General features: G+C 36.5%; 1 protein-coding gene across 1 annotated transcript; it reads left to right on the forward strand.

Annotated features, from left to right (window-relative positions):
- The first annotated feature begins 9,951 nt into the window (after positions 1 to 9,951).
- LOC103026670 (D(1)-like dopamine receptor) lies at positions 9,952 to 12,320 on the forward strand. The gene has a single exon (XM_015602686.3). The coding sequence runs from the start codon at positions 10,340 to 10,342 to the stop codon at positions 11,789 to 11,791; it is 1,452 nt and encodes a 483-aa protein (XP_015458172.1). The 5' UTR covers positions 9,952 to 10,339; the 3' UTR covers positions 11,792 to 12,320.
- The last annotated feature ends 9,979 nt before the right edge of the window (positions 12,321 to 22,299 follow it).

The following is a 22,299-nucleotide window of genomic DNA, read 5'->3' on the forward strand; positions in this document are numbered from 1 at the left end:
TAAGACTCATCTACAAGACAATAATTCCAATAAATCCATTGTTAACCTTTATTTCTTTATTTAATGTATTTCAATTTACATTGTATATTGTATATTTATATTAATGCACACATGCAAACAATTAGGGCACACATGTGGAATTATGTAGTAAACAGCCAAAAAAGTGTTTGTCCTCCACAATCCCATGATCTACAGATCCGGAAAAATCAGTTTTTGAATCAGTTTCTCTGATTTTGCTGTTTATAGGTATATGTTTGAGTCAAATAATGGAAAAAAACAAACAAGTTCATATTCAGTTCAGAAATCATTATTTTGTGGAATAACCCTGGTTTTTGATCACAGTTTTCTCCTCCACTAATCTTACATACTATTTTTGGATATTCCTATGCCACTCCTGGTGCAAATTTTATATAGATTTTATTCCAGAGGTTTTTAATTTGGTAAAATCAAAGAAATTCTTCATTTTTAAGAGGTCTCATTGTTTCCCAGAGCTTTTTATCATATTTGGGTCAATATCAATATAACATGTTTGTGTTTGCAGCATAATTGTATACATTTCATACAAGCACTGTAAAACCACAAACCATTTACTCTGAATAAAAACGTTTTATATTATTGCAAATATAGAGGGATGTTAATTTTAGTTGTCTTTTATCTGTTTTTTTTTTCTTCTTTTTTTGCCATGTCTGCAGTGCTCTCTGGTTAAGATTAATAATTGTAATTTATTTAACTGAATTAAAAAAAAATCGAAGAAATTATGTTTTCTTAAAGTTTTGAAGGTGCTTGTGTTTTTTTAATTTGGGCATTTTAATTATTCATTTAGACACGTACTGTTGAATGTTCAGTAAATAATAATATTAATTTCACTTAATATTACTCATAATGTGTCAATATTCATCTTAAAGAGGTAAAGTTTAAAGTTTAACATGTCCACAATTCCAGGTCAACCACGTTTTCACCTGCTAATAATATTTGCTAATATTGTCCACCCTTTCAGGCAGGCCCGTGCATGCCAGGACGTAAAAAGTGAAAATATTTTTATTATTAAGCTGGGAACATATGATTTTAGTGTTGTCTGCAGTCTTAAAAATATATTAGTCATAAGATTAAAATATTAAAGTTATGAGGTCCAAAAAAACACAGTATTCTGTTAATGACCCATTAGGTCATGAAATAACAATTTATTTAACTGTTATGTTAAAATTACATAAACTGAATACTATGTACACAATATTACATTTTTTCACAATATTACATTTTGGGATGCTGAGATAATTTATTGAGTCTACAAAATAATAGAAAAAAATCACATTACATTATTCTTACATATTTAGGCCTTTAAATATTGTTTTATGGCCATGAGCTACAAAATAATATGCTTGTCTCTCTGCTGAAAATTCCAGCTCAATCCAGTTTTTGCTGGGAGCTGGTTTAGACGGTCTCAGCTGGTCCATATGACAAAACTCCCCTGTAGTCTGATTTTGATCATGCTTGGTCATGTTCATCCTGCTGGCCATACTGGTCCACCTGGTCCACTAGCTCGGTAATGCTGGTCATGGTTTTAGGCCACACTATGCGGATTATGTGAAAGGAAACAGACAGTTCAATAAAAATCAATAATTCATCATTACAGTCTTTATGACTTAGTACAGGCATGCCTTAGGGCTGTGTTCTGTCTCCATGGCCTTTTCCCTCACACTAATGATCTGATATCTCACAATAACTCTGTCATAATTATGAAATATGGTGCTATCACTGTAATAAGCCTATCAGAGATAACAATGATATTGGCAGGAGAAAAAGCACATCTAGAGATAAAACAAATTCATATATAATTATAATATACTTGTTTTACTTACTATACTATACTTACTATACTTGAATGTACGATTCATTGTATCAATGACAAAAAAAATACAATTTATTCTTATTATAATTGGATATCTGGCATTTTATGACCTATTTTTTTTTTTCTGTATGTCAAGATAAATAAGCATGCAAACTTCAGACAGTCAAAACTGCTATTTCCATTCTAGTAGAATTCATATAAAACCAATACTTAGTGTAGGAGTTTATTGCACAGATTTTAATTTAACAAATGAAATGCTTTCAATAGGCTTTATTACATAAGGTAGGAATTGTAAGTGTAATATTTTTGTGTTTTTATTATACTAGTAATTTATATTTTCATCTGTTATTAGTTTTTATAATAAAAAAACATTTGCTTATCAATACTTTGTGCTAAAATGAAAAAAAAAATCAATTTTTATTCTACTTTTTTCAACAGGTGGTATCTTTTTAGCATAGATGCAGAACTACGGAGTTCAAGTGCAAAATTGGAAAGTGAAGCTCTTAAAGTTCATTAATTCCTCAGATAATTTGTTAGCAGGACACACACCCCATCAGATCAGTAGCATGGGATATAATACAAAAAAACAGAAGCAAAAGCATAATGTAAATACTTTTTGCACATTTATAATGGATATTTCCAAAATATACAGGACAGACAATCAGAACAGAGATAATTTACATATATCACGTAAATGGACAGTATGAAAAACATCCTGTTCAATTCTAGAAAGAAATACAGAGAATAAAATACTTACAAAATATCCTATTAACAGTATCAACAATTTATTTAGACTCTTTTATATAATTTGGACTATTAAGATATTATTATTTATTTAAAAAACTCCAGTGCAGGTTTTGAGATGTTTGAAATCAGTTTTAAAGGCTTAAAATTTTAGGGAGTTTAAATACATTATATTTTGTTAAAGTAAAGAATTATCTTTGATCATATCATCAAAAATATTAAAAAAGATTCATACAGCTCTGGAAACAAACAATTATGTTTTTTCTTGATTTTACCAATTTGAAAACCTCTGGAATATAATCAGGAGGAAGATGGATGATCACAAGCCATCAAACCAAACTGAACTGCTTGAATTTTTGCACCAGGAGTGGCATAAAGTTATCCAAAAGCAGTGTGTAAGACTGGTGGAGGAGAACATGCCAAGATGCATAAAAACTGTAATTGAAAAACAGAGTTATTGCACCAAATATTGATTTCGGAAATCTTAAAACTTTATAAATATGAACTTGTTTTCTTTGCATTGTTTGAGGTCTGAAAGCTCTGCATCTTTTTTGTTATTTCAGCTACTTCTCATTTTCTGTAAATAAATGATGTAAATGAGAATATTTTATTTGGAATCTAGGAGAAATGTTGTCTGTGGCTTATTAAATAAAACAACAATGTTCATTTTACTATACCTAACATATACCTATACATAGCAAAATCAGAGAAACTGATTCAGAAACAGAAGGGGTCTCTTGCTGTGAAAATGTTTTTGTCCCCTTCCATTTCTTTAGTTTTTGCTTTTATAAATTTTTTTTAGATTGTGACTGGCTGATCCACATGGCAACAACTTTAGCTCAGTCTCAGTTTTAGCAGTGAAGAGAAGAATTAGAGGTCAAACGAGTTTAGAACTGCAGTAATAAAGTCATTGCTAAGATGAGAACATAAAAAAAGTATCTTGTCTGGGTCATACAGCACTGCATCTACTTGACTACTAAACAATAGGAGTGTTCTAAAATTTTTGACCAGTAGTGTATGTATCATACAGTCTAATGTTATGGAGTTTGGACTTTTGGACCTTTTGTATGGACCTTAGATTAATTCTTTTAGAAACTGCATTCAGTATGAAAACACATACACACTAGTGAAGCGTGTATCTGACTGGTTTTTTTTTTTCATCAAGGATGAAACACTTATGGTCTGTTATTGTTCATAAGGGGTCTTTGTTCATTGAATATCTATAACGGGGGTTATTTATTCCAGGTCCTGGAGATGTTCCACCCTGGAGATTTTGGATTTGTCACCACTAGAGGGTGGAAATACATCATGTTCTTATTATTATTCACGAGGCGTTCCTCTTGCCAGTGTAGAAGAGCAAAAGAAAGTGAATCAACATTATTTTTTTGGTTGCATTGCATCTTTTAATGTTGATGATGGAAAAACAACCATTATTTAACATTGCATAATATGCATTGGTTAGTGTTAAAATTCTGTCATTGAATCAACGTTCAATTAAATGCTTTGAATTAATGGTTCTGGCACTTCTACACTCCTAAACAATGCTTTTAGTTGAAAGGTGCTCCCCTTTCAATAATAAAAACAACAACATCAACATAGATGATACATAAAAAATAATAATAACCATATTTATTATTGATCAGTTGTCACACCTTAGCCTGTGTCTGTTTTGTTGTTTTCCTTTTTTCTGTCCACTGTTCTCTTGTTTTGATCTTGTCTCGGTGTTAGCCCCGCCTGTCTCATTTTTAACCCCGCCCCCTCATACATGAACATAAAAATAACAATATAGCCGCAAGCGGCAATCAGCGGGTTCAAGCACCAACTGGCACAATGGTGCCTACTAGAGCATTGAATGGTGATGTGTAAGAAGGTCTAATATGATTGGAGATGCCCTGTCACTTTTAGAAATTATCAAAAGTTTTTCACCTGTTATTAATGTTGAGCAGAGGCCTTTCAACATCAGTGCTAAAATTCAGATGCAAATCTATTGAAGTTTGTAGGATATTCATCAAGTGAGTCAGAACTAGTCAAAAGGTGTCTACATGTTATTGGTATTGATCAGGAGGCTTCAACCAGAATGTTCGCAAAGTGGTGTTCAGATTGACCTTTTGACCTTTGCAAAACAAGCTGAAATGTTTGACCAAACAAGTTTACATTAACACAAACGAGTGCATTGTCTGATATGCCGTGTAATTACAAAGTTATCCTAAATCTAGTTCTGAATTAAATGGCGCTTCATCAGAGTGATATTGTACAGAGGTCTTTAACATTGTGAGATTACAGCAAATACTGCAGAGTTACAGCAATTTAGGTCAGAAATTCCAAGTACGCACAGATAGCTTGATGCCTGGACACTATTGTATGTGAAATTTTCAGAAATGTTTTTAATGAATCTTTACCTAGAGACTCTGCAGTGTGCAACAAGACCGAAATGGAGGTGATAGGCCAAATATTTTCAATATAACTATTTTTAGGTAGGTTTCAATATAGCTATTTTTAATCAATTAGCAATTATGAATAAACAAAGCACTTTTTAAACATAGTTGTATTGACAGATTTGTCAGAGCCACTGTACTAAACAAACACTGTGCAAAAACAAATAGATGTCAAAATAGTACAGTATGAATGACACATACTAGATTTTTTGGAACAGTGCCCCCCCAGTGGTCGGATTGTTTCAGCACTTTGCAGGTCACTACAGTGTCTCCACATGAACATAACTGCTAAGTGTCATCCAGATTGGGCAAAATTCAGCCTGCCAAAATGTCTGCTGAATGCTGATTGGCTGATGGTGTTCAGCCATGTTGATTGATTAAGTTGCCCTTTGAACATCCTTTAGAGGCTGTATGATAGATTCTGCATGCAAAGTTTCAGGTTGCTAGGTTGCACGGTTGAACTGTTGGAGTGAATGGGGCATATATCCGGAAGGACTAATTTGCATATGGCGGCCATATTGTTTACAAATTTTAACATTTTTGATGAATATTGAAGGCCATGCTCTCACGAGTATTTTGATACCAAACATGCCAGGATTGGTCAAAATTCCTAGGACTAGTTCGCAAAAGTATGTTTTGCATATTATGCAAATTAGCAAAAAATCTATATAGACGGAAGTTATTGAGAAAAATGTGAAAAATGAATTTGCTTGTTTATAGCGCCACCACTTGACCAGTCGGTGCCATTTTTGTTGTCCACCGAGATGCACTGATCCTACATCTACCTACCAAGTTTCATATCTCTATGACTTACGGTTTAGGCTGCACAACTGCTTTTTCAGAGGAAAAAGAATAATAATAATAATAATAAGAAGAAAAATCTTAGCAAAAACAATACGCACCTTTGGTGCTTGAACCCTAAAAATAAGATTTGCAGAAAGACCACTGCAGTAAATACCAACCCTATGAACATGAATTAAATGTGTTTATTGTTCATTATAAACACTTGTACCTGTGGTGAGAAAATGTGTGTTGAAAAGGGGTGTAGATTGAAAAGAACATCATTTCAACTGTTAAGCAAGGTAGAGCTTAGCCCATGCAGGTTTTGCTCAAGCCCGACCGGCCCCATAAACTGTTTTTGTGAGCCAGAGCTCGAGCCTGATTTAAAAAAGAGATGTTTTTTTAGTAAGTAGAGCCCTAAAACTGAGCTTCAAAAAAAAAAAAACTTTTAGGGCTGTTTGAATGTGCAAAATCTGTTCAGAATGATGTTAATTAACATTGCAACACTGAAGAAGCATAGACCTATTATTTAAGAAAAATGTTTATTAGGAACCAATCTCTCCTTCTACTCTAATAGAATTAACAATGTTTAAGAATATAAAATAAAATATAAAAAAGAACATTTTACAATAAGTGGAAAGAATTAATTGAATTATATACCATTGTTACGACCCCTGGTCGTATTGTTTTTTCTTTGTATGCCCTCTGTGCTGTTTGTGTTTAGTTTTTGATTGTAGGACCATGATTGGCCACCGGGGGCGCACTCTGTAAAAGGGCAAGAGGAAACCTGACCTGGGAGAGACGTTCAGGGCTCCTCCCCTTTCCTGACCTGGAACAACTCCCTGCTCAGACCAACCCGGCACCTCCATTTTATATTCTGTGTGTTGCTTTAGTTTTTGCTTCAATATACATTAGTCTTTGGGTAAAGTAGGGGGTGAGTGCCATGTTGTTTTGCTACCTTTTTCTCCTGTTTTGGTGACAGGGAGTCAAGGTAGATTGTGTATTTAGTTTTCTTTATTTTCGTTTTCAGTGTGTGGTGTTTGGTCTGGCAGAGGGTCTGGGGAGAGAGCCCACTATCATTTTCTATTATGGCCTGACCCTACACTGGGTCGTAACACCATCAAATCCTGTTTGTGCCATTGTCCTTACAGTACATGTTTAACATCTGTGGATAAACATTAAACAGACCCAAAAACTAGAAGAACTTTCATTTTGCAAAAAGAAGAGGAAATCTCTTAAACAATATATGAATTAAAATAACTGAATGTCTTTCTGATGGCTGCTTCTTAGAATAATAGTTGACTCCTTATCCTTTAAGTACATTCAAGGCAATTACGCCTGTACTGTAAATCATGCAGAAAACAACCTACTTTTTGTTTCACAGCAGGCAAATTGGTCAAGTAGTTTGTACACCAATGATTAACTTAGTAAAAGGCTTTATATGTCCAATTAAACCATTGAGTTCTGAACAATATAAAGGAATGTGTTTTTAAATATGTTTAATTGGTACTCTGTTGGCTTTTAAAGTGTGTAGATGCCTCCTATATGAATTTATCATTGTCCTCTTCTCGAGTCCTTTTACATATAGTAATAAACTGGGTTTATTCTTAGCCTGTGGATTAATCATAAAGAACACAATTTCCTCCTGTGTCTGCACGATAATGAATGGTGTGCAATTTGAATCATTTACGTCACACTTTGTAATTCTGTGTTACATGGCTGATCTTGTTCACAAAAGACACAGAGAAGAAGCTGAGAACATTGTGTATTTGTTCTTCAAGACCATTATCTCTTCATTACACAAATTACATTAGGAATTAGGCATGATTGCCTATGAATATGCAGAAACCTGCTTGAGCAGCCGTTTTGATTTGGCTACTAATTTTCTTCCTAATGAAATACAGGTTTAGCATGCAGCTTATTCCCTAAAACAGAGTTTAAAATGTAGATTGTTGCTTGTTATGAATTTGTCTTTTTTTCCAGATTTCATGTCTTTTTATCTGTTTACCTTTACTACATTATCCATCATGCATTTCACCACGATCTTATACAACCACTGGGAATCCCTACAGTGCTCAACCAGACTTCTGGACAGTGACTTAAGTATAAGAAAAAACAGTAAAATGTTACAATTTTAAACCACCTTATTTACAAAAATTCACACTTTAGCAGTAATCTCAGTGTATTTTGACCCTCTAAGCTTAACACAATATTGCGCCAGACCTGAAGCTCATGTGGGTTGCAGTGGCAAGCAACAACAAGGCTTACTCTGTGTCTGATCAGTGAACATATAAATTTGCAATGTCCAAAATCCCGTCTCTACTATGCTAGTGGTGGTGGTGGTTAATTGCCCAGCTATAGTTAGCAACCTTACTGATACCCAGTGATTACCTGTTCAGCGGAAAATTATATTTATGAAACTTTGGACTACACAGAGATCATATTTTCTCAACTTAAACACTTACAAAAATGTATGCATGCATTTTGACAGGGTGCACAGTTTAAGTGAAATCTGGCATTTACTAAAAAACATAGTGGAAGACCTACAACTGGAGATATATTTAATTGTTTATTGTAATCATGTTTCAAATATACATGGAAACTTTGCTTTTCTAAAAGTGTTTTTATTATCTTGATATTTTTCCATGACGGGGTGGACATCGTAAGCTTTATCTCTGTAAGGAGATAATATGAGTAATATCAAGTGATTTTTTTTAAGGCAGCACCCCAGACATGCTGACCCAAATTAAAATTAGTTAATTAATTACAATGTTGGGGTTCATTTTGCACTCTGAATTTCTCTTAGAATCTGAAAGCATATTTTTAGCAGGCACCAGACATCATGTGTTTCTAGATATAGTATTGAAATTGAATAATTTGTTATAAAAGCATATAATTTTAAAAGTTAAATTAAATAAAGTTGATGTAAGTCAGTCCATGCCAGCCCAAAACAGTGCGAAAGTTTAAAATGTGCATGTAAGGTATGTATTATGGTAGCCATGTGCACAGCAGAGCTGGGGAAATAGCTGCTGATGCTCCTCATGCAGAGACTGAAAATTGAAAAGAAACAGGTTTTACAGCTTAATAAACATAATTTAATTATCGAATCAACAAATACACACTAGGAACACAACAACCTATCTGTAGAACAGTGTAACATTCTGGAAATTCAGACTAAAAGACTAAAAATGATCAATCTAGAAAAAAATGTACTGTATATAGACCAGATATAGACAAAATAAGATTCTAGATAAAATAAGAAAATCAAAAGATTATTAAAATAACACCACTGAAGTCTTGAGGAACACTTGCAACCATATTCTTTACGTACAGTTCTGGAAAAAAATTAAGAGAACACTTCAGTTTCTGAATTAGTTTCTCTTATTTTGCTCTTTATAGGTATATGTTTAAGTTAAATTAACATTGTTTTTTATTCTTTAAACTACAGACAACATTTCTCCCAACATTTCAAGTTCATAAAGTTTTAAGAGTTTAGAAATTAATATATGGTGGAATAACCCTCCACAAGTTTTACACACTGCTTTTGGATAACTTTATGCCACTCCTGGCATCGTGATTGTATTCCAGAGATTTTCAATAAGGTAAAATCAAAGAAAGTCATAATTTTAAGTGTTCTCTTATTTTTTTCCAGAGCTGTATGTTTCAAGTAATAGAATTAAAGAATTAAGATTAATGGGATGGAAAATGTTAGAAAATTGCTATAATTTGTTGCATATGGACCAGTTTGAAGTGGAGTTAAAAAGTTATCATATCACACCTCCAAATTCATTAAGATTTCATTATCATAGATTCAGGGTACACATTTCAAGTAATATTACTGTAGCATTTTGGAGTAATGGAAAGTCAAATTTTAGGAAAAATGTATATTCAGAATTTAAAGTCTTATACAACCAGCAAATTAAATTGTTATCAAATTACACCATTACAAAGAACACATTCCATACTATTAAAAGGGTTATAAGTGATATTACTGTAGCAATGTTGAGTATTGGAAATTCAACTTATGTAAAGTGTCAATCCAGAATATGACATACTGAATTATTGTCTGGCGCACCTTAAAGCATTTGTGCTTATAGGGCACCCAAACGACGGTAAAGCACCGGTCCTGTTCGTACGGCTTAACCAATCGAAACGCGTCAGCAGCCCAAGAAGGCGCGAGCCTGTTCTCAGAGACGCCAAGCAATCATAACGTCTTAAGAGACCAACAGAGAGAGTGCGAGAGAGAGAGCTGGTGGAGCGCGCGCGCTGCTGTGAGCGCAGCACAATACTGCCTATACAGTCTCGTAGACGACCTGCATCACCACAGACACCAAGACCACCAGCCCACCAGCCCGGATCTAAACATCTAAACGACAATGGGCAGAAACGACCCTCCCGATCACACAGAGCCAGAACCGCACAACAACACCACGCAGACGCACGCGCGCACGCTCTGGTGAGTACAGCTCGAGCGCAGACGGCGCGCATGGCCGCCGCGTAATTCTACGCAGTACGGGACTTTTACGCGCGGATGGAGCGCTCGGACAACTGGACCAACGAGACCGTGGTGCGCGCGGATGACGCCCTGTCCGACGATGCCGAGCTGGAGGGCGGCGGGAGCGCGCGCGCGATCCTCGGCTTCGTCCTGTTCCTGCTAATCGTGTCCACGCTGCTGGGAAACACGCTGGTGTGCGCCGCCGTGGTGAAGTTCCGTCACCTGCGCTCCAAGGTCACCAACTTCTTTGTGGTGTCGCTGGCCGTGTCCGACCTGTTCGTGGCCGTGCTCGTGATGCCGTGGGAGGCCATGTCGGCCGTGGCGGGCACGTGGCTCTTCGGGCGCTTCTGCGCCGTGTGGATCGCCTTCGACATCATGTGCTCCACGGCGTCCATCCTCAACCTGTGCATGATCAGCGTGGACCGCTACTGGGCCATCGCCAGCCCGTTCCGCTACGAGCGGCGCATGACGCACCGCGTGGCGTTTGCCATGATCGGTGTGGCGTGGACGCTGTCCGTGCTCATCTCCTTCATCCCGGTGCAGCTCAACTGGCACGAGCAGGGCGGCGAGGAGCGGCCGGAGCGCGATCGGGACGGCGACGACGAGGAGCGGCGCAAGGAGCCGCCGGAGCGCGACGCGCAACCCGAGGGCGCGTTCGGCGCCAACGGCACCAGCGCGTCCAGCGCGCACACCGACTGCAAGGCCAACCTGAACCGCACATACGCGATCTCCTCTTCGCTCATCAGCTTCTACATCCCCGTGCTCATCATGATCGCCACGTACACGCGCATCTTTCGCATCGCGCAGACGCAGATCCGCCGCATCTCCTCGCTGGAGCGCGCCGCCGGGCAGTCGCACTCGCAGACGGCGCACGGACACGGCCACGAGCCCGACGAGCACACGCTCAAGACCACCTTCAAGAAGGAGACCAAGGTACTGAAGACGCTGTCGGTCATCATGGGCGTGTTTGTGTGCTGCTGGCTGCCCTTCTTCGTGCTGAACTGCGCCGTGCCATTCTGCCGCTGCGTCAGCGACACCACCTTTGCCATCTTCGTGTGGTTCGGCTGGGCCAACTCCTCGCTCAACCCGGTCATCTACGCCTTCAACGCCGACTTCCGGCGCGCCTTCTCGTCGCTGCTGGGCTGCAACAGGCTGTTCGCGAGCGGCGCCGCAGCCGTGGAGGCCGTCAACTTCAGCAACGAGCTCGTGTCCTACCACCACGACACCACCTTGCAGAAGGACGCGCCCACCAACCTGCAGCAGCAGCTCCAGCTACAGCACGCGCGCGGCGAGCGAGGCGAACTCGGCGCGCGCCTCGACAAAGCCTCCATCTCCTCCGGGGCGTCGCGGAGGCACCCGCACCCTCACGCGCACGCGCTCCTGCCCCACGAGTGCGACGGCGAAATCTCACTGGACACCATAACCCCCTTCACCTCCACGGGGCTCGTGGAGTGCGAGGGGCTGCCCGGTCAAATTATGACCGACTGACTTACTGACTGACCCCCGGACCCGAGCCCGATCGAGAGGTGGTCTGTAATAAATAGCCTAATCAATATTGTTTTGATCATCTCTGTGATCAGAGGTGGGTAGCCTAGTAGTCTCGTTAGGCTATAGTGGCAGGGCAAGTCCAACAACTATTAAAGTTTGAGCTGATGCTCACTGGACTCACTGGATTTAAACTCTGTTCACTTAGCAGTATACAGGCGCAATGATAGGCGGCCAAGTTTGCCATGTCTATGAAATTACAGCCAAGTTATGTGCTATGTCAAATAAAAAAAAACATAAAATATGTTAGTTAAACACAGTAATAAAAAGTTATAATGCCACAATGCCTCCCCATATATTCAGCTTTGGCACCATTGGTCAAATTATGTATTAATTACTATTATTTAATACATGTAATTTACATAAAGATTTGGGGGAAAATAGAAAATATTTTATATATTATTTAATAGTATTTTTGTTCTTTATGAATGAACAACAAAGTATGAATGAACAAATCTGTTCAAATTGTTCTTTAAGACACTCTATACCTCTAAGAACTCCTGAAGAATCATATACACTGTAAAAAGTTTTACCCAATTAATTTGACAATATTTTCTCTGGTAAAAGTGTATTTGGAAACCATATTAAAACAAGGTTACACTATTTATTGAATTGTGTCGTGATTTTACAAGAAAATTCTGTAGCAATAGAAAGCATAGATTATTTGTTTTATTACCAGATTTAAGATGCAATTTCTTAAAAAAACATGGTATTTTTTAAAATTGTTTAACATCATACAACAGTGTTCCAATATTCAGAATATTAGGGAGCTTCCCTTTAAACACAGTAGTCAATAAATCATCTAAAATTTGCTAGATAATTACTAGCAACAATCGGTAAATCAGGTATATTCTTAAGTTTAATTCATTAAAATGTCTTAGTACATTTTACACAAAATTACTATTGATATGCTGATTACATTATAGCTGCAAGATATAATATATATATACCTAAAGACTCACCAAATATTTTTTTCAGCAGTTCCTGTTTTTAGAAAGTTAATATTTTTTTACAGATGTTTTTTGTTGGTCAAAAAAACAGAGAAGTTCTGTTATACTTCATGATTTTGAAGTATTATAACAAAGATTTTACTCACACAGTAGAGTGATTTGTTCAGGATTAGTATTTAGTAAGAAAGAAAGGATGTTTAGTATGTTTGGTAAGCATTGTCATTTTTCATTCAATAATATTCTGAAAGATGTTTGGGTGGCTGGATGTGTTATAAATAGTATTTGTTGATATAACCTGCTTTGGTTAAGTAAATATCCTTATGAAGACAGTAGTTCAGGTTTCCCGTTTTATTTTTTTTTTTACATTCTTTTTTTTTTTTTTTTTTACATAACATTTATTTATTTGTTCGCAACATGTCTGACAGTTGATATCGATTTTGATTTTTTTATCCTAACAGTAGTTTAAGTAGTTCAGGTTTCATGTTTTAGTTTTTTTTAACATTACATACATTAAGATTTTAATTAATTAAATAATCTGAATAATTTGTGGATTTTTTTGCCTAAACATAAAATGCTATTTTGACGCAGTTAATTTTACCTTTATTATATGAAATGGAATTTACTTTGTGGCCAATTAAACATATTTCATTAATTTAGCCCTTCAGTATTTTCATTTTATTTTTTTAAGATTGTAATTTTGTGTATTATTTTATTTTAAGTGTGTTCATGAAAGAAGAAATTGCTTATATTTCCAAAAAATAAAAAAGAAAGAATAATTGTTTTCTCCCAATGGGTGAAATTGGTAGAAATGGGTGATATATGATTATTCACTGGAATGACTGGTAATGCTTTACAATAAGGAACATTATTTAACAGTATTTATAACAGAATGGTTAAGTAATGTTTGTCTAATTATTAATTGACACTAGTTAAGAGATTATTAATCATTATGCATTTTGTAACAAAACTTTTAATTCATTATCATTAACAACATTCTTAAGCATTTGATTTTCATAATGTATTAACTAATGTCAATTAATAATATTAACTTCACCATAACAATAACATTACTTAACCATTTCATTACTGTTGTACATACTGTTAATTGACGTATACTTACTGTAAATAGTATTGTCAATATATTGTCAATTTGTACAATGTTTTAACCAATCTATATATTCATAATTTTAAAGGTTGCATTTTAAATACTGTAGTCATTAAGGCATCTTAGTTTCTTTAAGAATCTCTTGAAATCTGCAACAGTCAAAATGTAATAAATTGTCACTTTCCTATTTTTTTTAAACCAATATTTTAATATTCTATCTATCTATCTATCTATCTATCTATCTATCTATCTATCTATCTATCTATCTATCTATCTATCTATCTATCTATCTATCTATCTATCTATCTATCTATCTATGTCTGTCTGTCTATGCCCTTATTTAATTTTATAACATAAATATAAATCTCATGACCTCCATACATTTTATCATCAATATATTAACTGAAGGTACCATAATATGTAAAATACAGAAGTCATTAAAGCATCATAAATTTGCATAGAATAATTAATAGCAACATTGTAAATTAGAAACATTATTGAGGCTTCATTCATTTAGACAGCTGGTTAAATTCCTGCTCTCTGTGAACTGAAGTTCTGACGTTCCGTTCAATGAATGATTGAAATATAGATTATACGATTTTTTTATTTTTATTTTGTGGGGCTGTGTTCTTTAAATTCAGGTATGACAGTTGTGTTCTTTGCTTCTTTCCCAAATAATTTTAAATAATAAGACTTTCCCTCCCCACTGAGTTACTGATTGGGTTTGAGGTCGCTGTGTTCTGCTGTTCTGGAGTGTCCTGCTGCTGCTTCTTACAATTTTAGAACAGAAAGAGAAGAATAGCTCCATTAGTGCACCCCCCCAGGAACCGAACACAGTCAGCCTGTAAAATCATTAAAATCTTGCAGATCTCGCATTTCTTCAATCTTTAAAAAAAGGCTGCTACTAAAAGTTCTTCAAATTATGCTTTTTAATACAGACACAATTAAGACCAATTTACATAATTGAATGGAATGGAATTAGGTTCTGTTGAGACTGGGGCTGCTTTGTTGCTTCAGAACTTGGACTTTTGCTGAAGTTGCTGTAATTGATGGAACCATGAATTCTGCTATCTAAATGTCCACTCATCAGTTTGTGACCTTAAGCTCAGACATACTTGGATTCTGCAGCAGGACAATGATGTCTTGTATGTAAAAACTTACAAAACATTTCACAGCTGTGTCTGCATTCTGTTTAATAATAGAAAAAAAAGAAAACTAAGGTTAAAAAAATTTAAAACGTTCTTGACACTAGGTGTGTGTTGGTCACAATAATTACAATATCGATTTATCCCTAAAAATAAATAAATAAATAAAAGCCGTAAATAAAATTGAGGATTTCCCTGGAGGGTTGAGTGGCTTATATCAGAAATAATGGAATCATATAGATTCAAATTAGAGACACAAAGTATTTTCTACAGGGGACAGGTGTGTTATCTTTTCAACAGATATGAAAATGAGAAAATAACCATTGGGCGCACATTTTTACATAATTGTATCAAACGTTCCTACAGCGGCATTCTCTGTAATCTAATCATTTTACACTGTGCAATGGAGTTCTATCCTTTCTCTAACCTGAACTTTACTTAGGAAAAAAATACCAAATATCAATGGCTGACTGGCTGGCCACATACACACTTACACACAGGCTCAGTTTTGCAAGTGGCTGGTGGAGCAATGGAGACTTCAGAAGGGGAAACTCAGACCGCTCATTCACTCATAGTAAAAACAAAGTGAAGTTTCTGATTGAGTGTGCTCTTAATTTTCTGATACACACACAGACAGTGCTAGTCTAGCATCTCTATTTTAATATAAACACACAGACTGACCAACAGCACCACAGCTAACCTCCCTCACTCCAGTTTTAAACGTTTAAACAGTGGACAGTGACTGCAGCCTGACCATACCTGTCAATTATCCCGTTTTGGCCAGGAAACTACTGTATTTTACCCCTTTTTCCCGCCGTCCTCCCGTATTAGTATATTCCCGTAAATTTCTCATATTGTATTCAAATAAAATAATGTATTAATGAGGCCACTGACCGCTGTGTAAATGAAAAATCTTGTAATGCCAATCACAGTGCCGGAAAAAAGTACCGCCTTTCAGGAGAAACAGCCAATCAGCTGGTTTTGCGGCACACAGAGAATGGTTAGTGTGGGGAAGAAACAAGTGAATTGTTTACATTATTACATTGGTACATGAAGTCCAAGTTGAGGTAGTGTTTTGCATACTTTATTGAGGAATGGATTTACTGATGGAATATATCTGTTCCATGTCCTTTAGTAAAAGCTCACAATACTATTTTTAGGTCACCAACAGTCATTTTGCAGAATTTGTGCGCCCTTTGTTCAATTTTAAATCCATTGAATAAAAAAAGAGGGCATTCCTGCCAAAAAAAGTGAAGACTTAATGTAAATTTCTTAAAAAGAGTTTTAATTTAGGCTGCATTATAAGAATTACATATGCAGGAATATCCACAGCATTTCAGTGTCAACAAACGTAGACCTATCAGATTCTGATCATTTAATTGTAGTTTGTAAGTTGTTCTCACGTGGTTATTTTAGATTTATTGTAAAACTGTCTTAAAATGTAAGGGATCTTGAACTCGATTGGATTAGCGGGGGCGAAAAATTTCCCTTATTTTTAAATCAAAAACTTGACAGGTATGAGTCTGACACATAAGTTTATTAAAATTAGCAGGTATAATGTTTTATTGTAATGTTTAATGTAAAATGTATTATTGTGATTATCCCACAGTTGCATTATCACTGTTTCTAGAAAGATTTTGAGAATCTGAAAATATGATCTCTTTGGTTATAAAATTGTTTAATTGCTAATCTGTTTGTAGCTGTGCTGTTTTGCTGCATCATTGCCAATAATACACATAACATTATATATACTACCGGTACCATAATGTGTAAAACAAAGAATATAATAAAATAATAAAATAATAGAGGAGCTGCTTGGTTAACATGAACATTAAGAGTGTACATTTAGATATGGTCTAGGTATAGTGTTTTTCTCAGACCAGCACTATTCACCAAACCCAGCTAAGCATACTGAGCTGGGTGATGTATCCCAAGAGTGGGATGCAAATTGATTGCAGGAACACCCTGCTAATTATCTGTTTTCTACACAAACTGATGCGTTATGAATTATTCAGTAATATTACACACTAGTCCACCACTTATCATCATATGATAATTACTTGACCCTCAGAGGAAAGCGAAGGCTATGGGATAAGGATCTGGAACTCTCACACGGGGCACTTCTTGGTGAATTTGGATTAGATTTTTTTTTTATCACCATGCTTCGGTAGGCATATTTAGCATATTTATATAATAATGCCAACCATGTCTTTTTAAGAGTAGGAGTGTTGGCAGCATTTGTGTTCTTATGTTCTCTCTGGCAATCTCTCAGCCTTTTCCATGCACTAAAACACTCCTAAAATCATGATGAAAGAGAAATGGAAGGAGAAATAATGAATAGAAAATGAACTGTCCAGAGCAGCGCTCATCTTCTGGTCCACCTGGCAGTAGTGGGCTTTTCATCCTGGCAGAACAAAGGCTCCGAGCACCTCTGCTGTCTGGACCTGGGGGGAGCCCCAGGGATCCAGAGTGACCCCTCAACCCGGCGGAGACCCTGCTTTAACAGGTGTTGTGTCAGATAGAAAGAAAAAGGTTTGTTCAGGTGTGGACCAGGGAATGTATTTTTTTAGAGATTGTGGCAGCTATCAGACACTGCCAGGCGTTACTGCACTGTGATTGTGAAAAAAAATATTTAAAATAATTTCAAAGGCAATTTGTTATCAATTATTATGGGAACGACTTGCTTTCAGTGCATGTCAGATGTGTCCTCACCTTACTGTACTGGTGCCCTTAAATTCTTTAAATTTCCCCCAAATCGTCAGTGTGCCTTATAATCTGGAAAGCCTTATGTATTATTTTACCAGTCAGGTTGTAAGGAGCAGTAAAGCCACTCTGCTAAAGTACAGCGTCATACAGGAATTTCAGTGACGGTATTAGCATTAGCTGCTAACTGCGGTAAGCGCTAGCTCTTTTGTTGTTCAGAGGTAAGTATTTCAGCTTGTACCCTGCACATTTACCTCATTAAAACAATCTACGTGGGACGCACCGCTGGCTATTATTGCCCTGGCTTCCTGAAAAACATTCAGAGTTCCTCAGTGTAGCACTATCTGGTGGCATTAGCCACTAACTGCTAGCGCTAGCGGTTGGCTGCTAATGATATTATTATATTATTATTGCTGCACCAGCCTTAGTAAAAATTTGGAAATCTAGGCTTACTGTAAATAAATGGAAGCTCTTTGCTCACCCAAATAAACAGTTTTCAGGAGTGGAATCTGTGTAGATTAACATCAAGCACTTGACTTTAAAATATATATTTTTAAGAATCACAGTTTTGTTTACTTAATTTAGCCTAGATTTGCAGGTCTCGCCATCCAGCGGTGAGACCTTCTGAATTAGAAGGAAAACATGGTGATACCCCTGTTTCTTACCAGTGTCTCATAAAATATGCCTTATAATCCGGTGCACCTTATGTATGAGAATAGACGTTTATTAATAATGCACTTTATGGTCTGGGACGCTTTATAATGCAAAACAAATACAGTAATTTTTAGATACACTATCAGAAAGAACTGATTTATTTTTGAGTGATGCCATAAAAGAAACACTTTTGGTTCCAGAAACAGCTGTGTCTGTAAGAAATATCTGTTGTTGTGAAAAATATCTAAAAGGTTTTACTATTTATTATATTGTATGGTAATTTGTGCTCACAAATAGATAATTTATGTGATCCTGTGTTTTGGGATATCTTATTTTTGTGTAGCAGAATGTTATAATTTCCATGTAATTGTTTTCCAGAATGCCTAATTTCCATGTAACTGTGTAATTAGGCTTTAGAATGATAAAGCATAGTATGTATTTAATTTAGTTTTTACATTTTTGATTTCTGTGTTATATTGTTCTAGGTGTTCTGTGTTATGCAAAACTGTGCTCTAGAATACCCAATATGTATTTTAGAATGCTTGAATTGTTTGTAATCGTGTTCTAGAATGCCAAATTTATGTTTTTGTATGATTTTGGTCTTGGTTAGCGTTATTGCGACCTCTTATGCATGCTACTGATTTCATTTCTATAATCTATGATGTTATGTATAATTGTTTCTAGAATCTGCGATATTATATGCAAACTGATTCATATAGAGTCATTCAGAGCATTTATTTGCAGAAAATGAGAAATGTCTGAAATAACAAAAAAAGATGCAGAGATTTCAGACCTAAAATAATGCAAAGAAAACAAGTTCATATTTATAAAGTTTTAATCAATATTTGGTGGAATAACCCTGATTTTTAATCATAGTTGTCATGCATCTTGGCATGTTCTTCTCCACCAGTCTTACACACTGCTTTTGGATAATTTTGTGCTACTCCTGGTGCAAAAATTCAAGTAGTTCAGCTTGGTTTGATGGTTTATGATCATTAATTTTCCTTGATTATATTCCAGAGGTTTTCGATTTGGTAAAATCAAAGAAACTTATCATTTTTAGGTGGTCTCTTATTTTTTTTCTCCAGAGCTGTATTTTTCTATACATCTATACAAACTGGACATAACACTTGAGACTAGACTACACAACTGACCAGCACTTATCCAGCTGAACGTTTTACAGTATAATCGATTAGAAGCTCATTCCCTGACTTTTATATTCTATTTAGGGATTTATTGTAACCATTCTCTATTGAACTGTGCGTCCTTACTGGCCACTCTTTACCCATCACTCGGAAAGATCTGAAAGAAGGCTCCGGGGAAGCAAAGCCTGGTTTTACAAGGTTCTGCTGCTAATTGTGAAAAGATAGCTGTGATATTTTATTATTGATCTGACATTATCCTTTCATGCCCTCTTCATGCAGCCGCAGACAGAGTACCAGCGCTCCGTGCTGTAATTAGCTCAGCTTCTGCTCGACCCTTACCTTTAAAGTTTTTACAGGAACTGGAAATAAATCTGGGGATTAAAAAGATATCAAGCCAGTGGGCCAGAAATTAAATGTCAAATGCCAAATAAATCATACAGGGGCTCGTGAGGACTGGGGGAAGGTGGTCAGTAAAAGAAAAGGGGGGTAGTGAAACCCAGGGTTTATAAGAAAGAAATCTATAAATCTGACCATAAAACTCAGAGATAAAGAGAAATTAAAATAAAAAGGTTTGATCTTTAAATGTAAAAATTCAAAATATTGTCTAAATTACCATACTAACTAATACTAATGCTTTATCCTTACCATCAAAAATGGCCACACCCAGAAGAACTTGTGGGGTTGCAGTGTAATGCATGCATCGCACACAACCTGCCAGACATCTAAGCTAAAGTTGTAGAGGTTCTTAATTGTGTTCCGGATAATCAGTCAAGATTAGGCTTGGATTTTAGGGTTGATCCGTGGGGCTAAGGTTAGGAATAGGGTCAGTTTGTATAGAAAATCATTTCCATTCAACTTAACTTGCATGTAATAGATATCCAGATAAATGTTAGTTGATCGTTAGGTAAGCATCTATGAAGCATTAATAATGAACCATCCACATAAAATGACAGTCTATTTTTAAAGCATTTTTTGATTATTTAATTTTAAGATTAATGTAACCAGAGATTTAGTACAGTTTAATAATTCAACTGAGCCCTGTAATGCTGGCCTAAGCCAGTGTGTGTGTGTGTTTGTGTGTGTGATCAGGCGCTGATGGGACTGTTGCAGTGAGTTGTTGAGATGCAGTATTAATGTTGCTGGTCAGTCTGAAGGCTCTTCTCCTCCTCGTCAGCGATCCTCAAGTGTCTCCCTCTCTCACAGCAATCACCTCACTGATGGCCTCCATCAGCGCAAACAGAGGATAAATCAGGTGAAGCAGTGCAGTGCAGTGTGTGTGGGTGGGTGTGTGGCTGTCATTTATCTCTCGCTCTTTAAATACACTTAACGGCAATGGTGACCGGAGCAACAGCAACAACTAAAGTGGCCTTTCCATGTTGATTCCATGTTTCATATTGTTGGCAAAGCCTTTGCTTATGAGGTTCTTAACCATGATGTTTAGAGTTAAGTTTTGGCTGGAATGATGGTTAATATTACATTTGGGGTAAAGACTAAGATTAGGCCCAGAATAATGGTTTGGGTTAAGTTTTGGGTAAAGACTAAACTTAGGACCAGAATGATGGTTAATGTTAAATTTAGGGTAAAGATATCATTAGAGGAAGAACGATGGTTTATTTTAGTTTTGGGCAAAGACTAAGACTAGGGCAGGAATAATGGAAAGGGTTAAGCGGGTCGGAATGAAGGCTAGGGTTAATTTTTAAGTAAAGATTAAGATTAGGGCAGGAATAATAGTTAGGGTAAATAGGGTCCGAATGATGTTTAGGGTTAAGTTTTGGCTAAAGATTAGATAGATAGATAGATAGATAGATAGATAGATAGATAGATAGATAGATAGATAGATAGATAGATAGATAGATAGATAGATAGATAGATAGATAGATAGATAGATAGATAGATAGATAGATAGATAGATAGATAGATAGATACTTTATTGATCCCCGGGGGGAAATTCTTGGCATCCAGCAGCAGGTTACACAATACACAAAGTTAAAAAAGATAAAATATAAAGATACATATAAATACAATCAAATAAGAAATAGAATATACAGTGTAAATGTACAGTCTTCATGTGTGTGTGTGTAATGGAGATGGAGAATGGAGGTAGTGCAGTTGAACACAATAGACAGTGAACACCAGTTGATGTGCATAATGTGAGGATAACTGATGTCAGCCAAACAGAAAGTGCAAATACACAGTTATATAATAATTTAAATTAAATTAAGCAGTGCAAAAGATACGTAAACAGTGCAAAAGATACGTAAACAGTAGATGAATTAACTAGTGAATGAACTACTAGTGCAAAATATGGTAGAACTATAAAAAGTGTTCTAGGCATCAGCAAGTCTGAGAGTGTGTCCATAGCTGGGGGTGTGTCCATGGTGTGGCCAGAGTGGCCGGAATGAAAAAGTTTCACAGAGTCTTTAGTTTGCTGTGCTGAGAGGAGTTGAACAGTCTTATGGCCTGAGGAACAAAAGACTTTCGGAGTCTGTCTGTGGAGCAGGACTGGGACAGCAGTCTGCCGCTGAATGAGCTCCTCTGCCTGGTGATGGTGCTGTGCAGAGGGTGGTGAACATTGTCCATGATGTTCAGCAGCTTACTGAGGGCTCTCCTCTCTGCCAGTGGTGTTAAGGACTCCAGCTCTAATCCCAGCACAGAACCAGCTTTCCTCACCAGCCTGTCCAGTCGTCCAGCATCCCTCTTGCTGATGCTGCCTCCCCAACACACAACAGTGTAAAAGAGGACGCTGGCT

The sequence above is a fragment of the Astyanax mexicanus genome, chromosome 14 (assembly GCF_023375975.1).
Source record: "Astyanax mexicanus isolate ESR-SI-001 chromosome 14, AstMex3_surface, whole genome shotgun sequence".
Lineage (NCBI taxonomy): Eukaryota > Metazoa > Chordata > Actinopteri > Characiformes > Acestrorhamphidae > Astyanax > Astyanax mexicanus.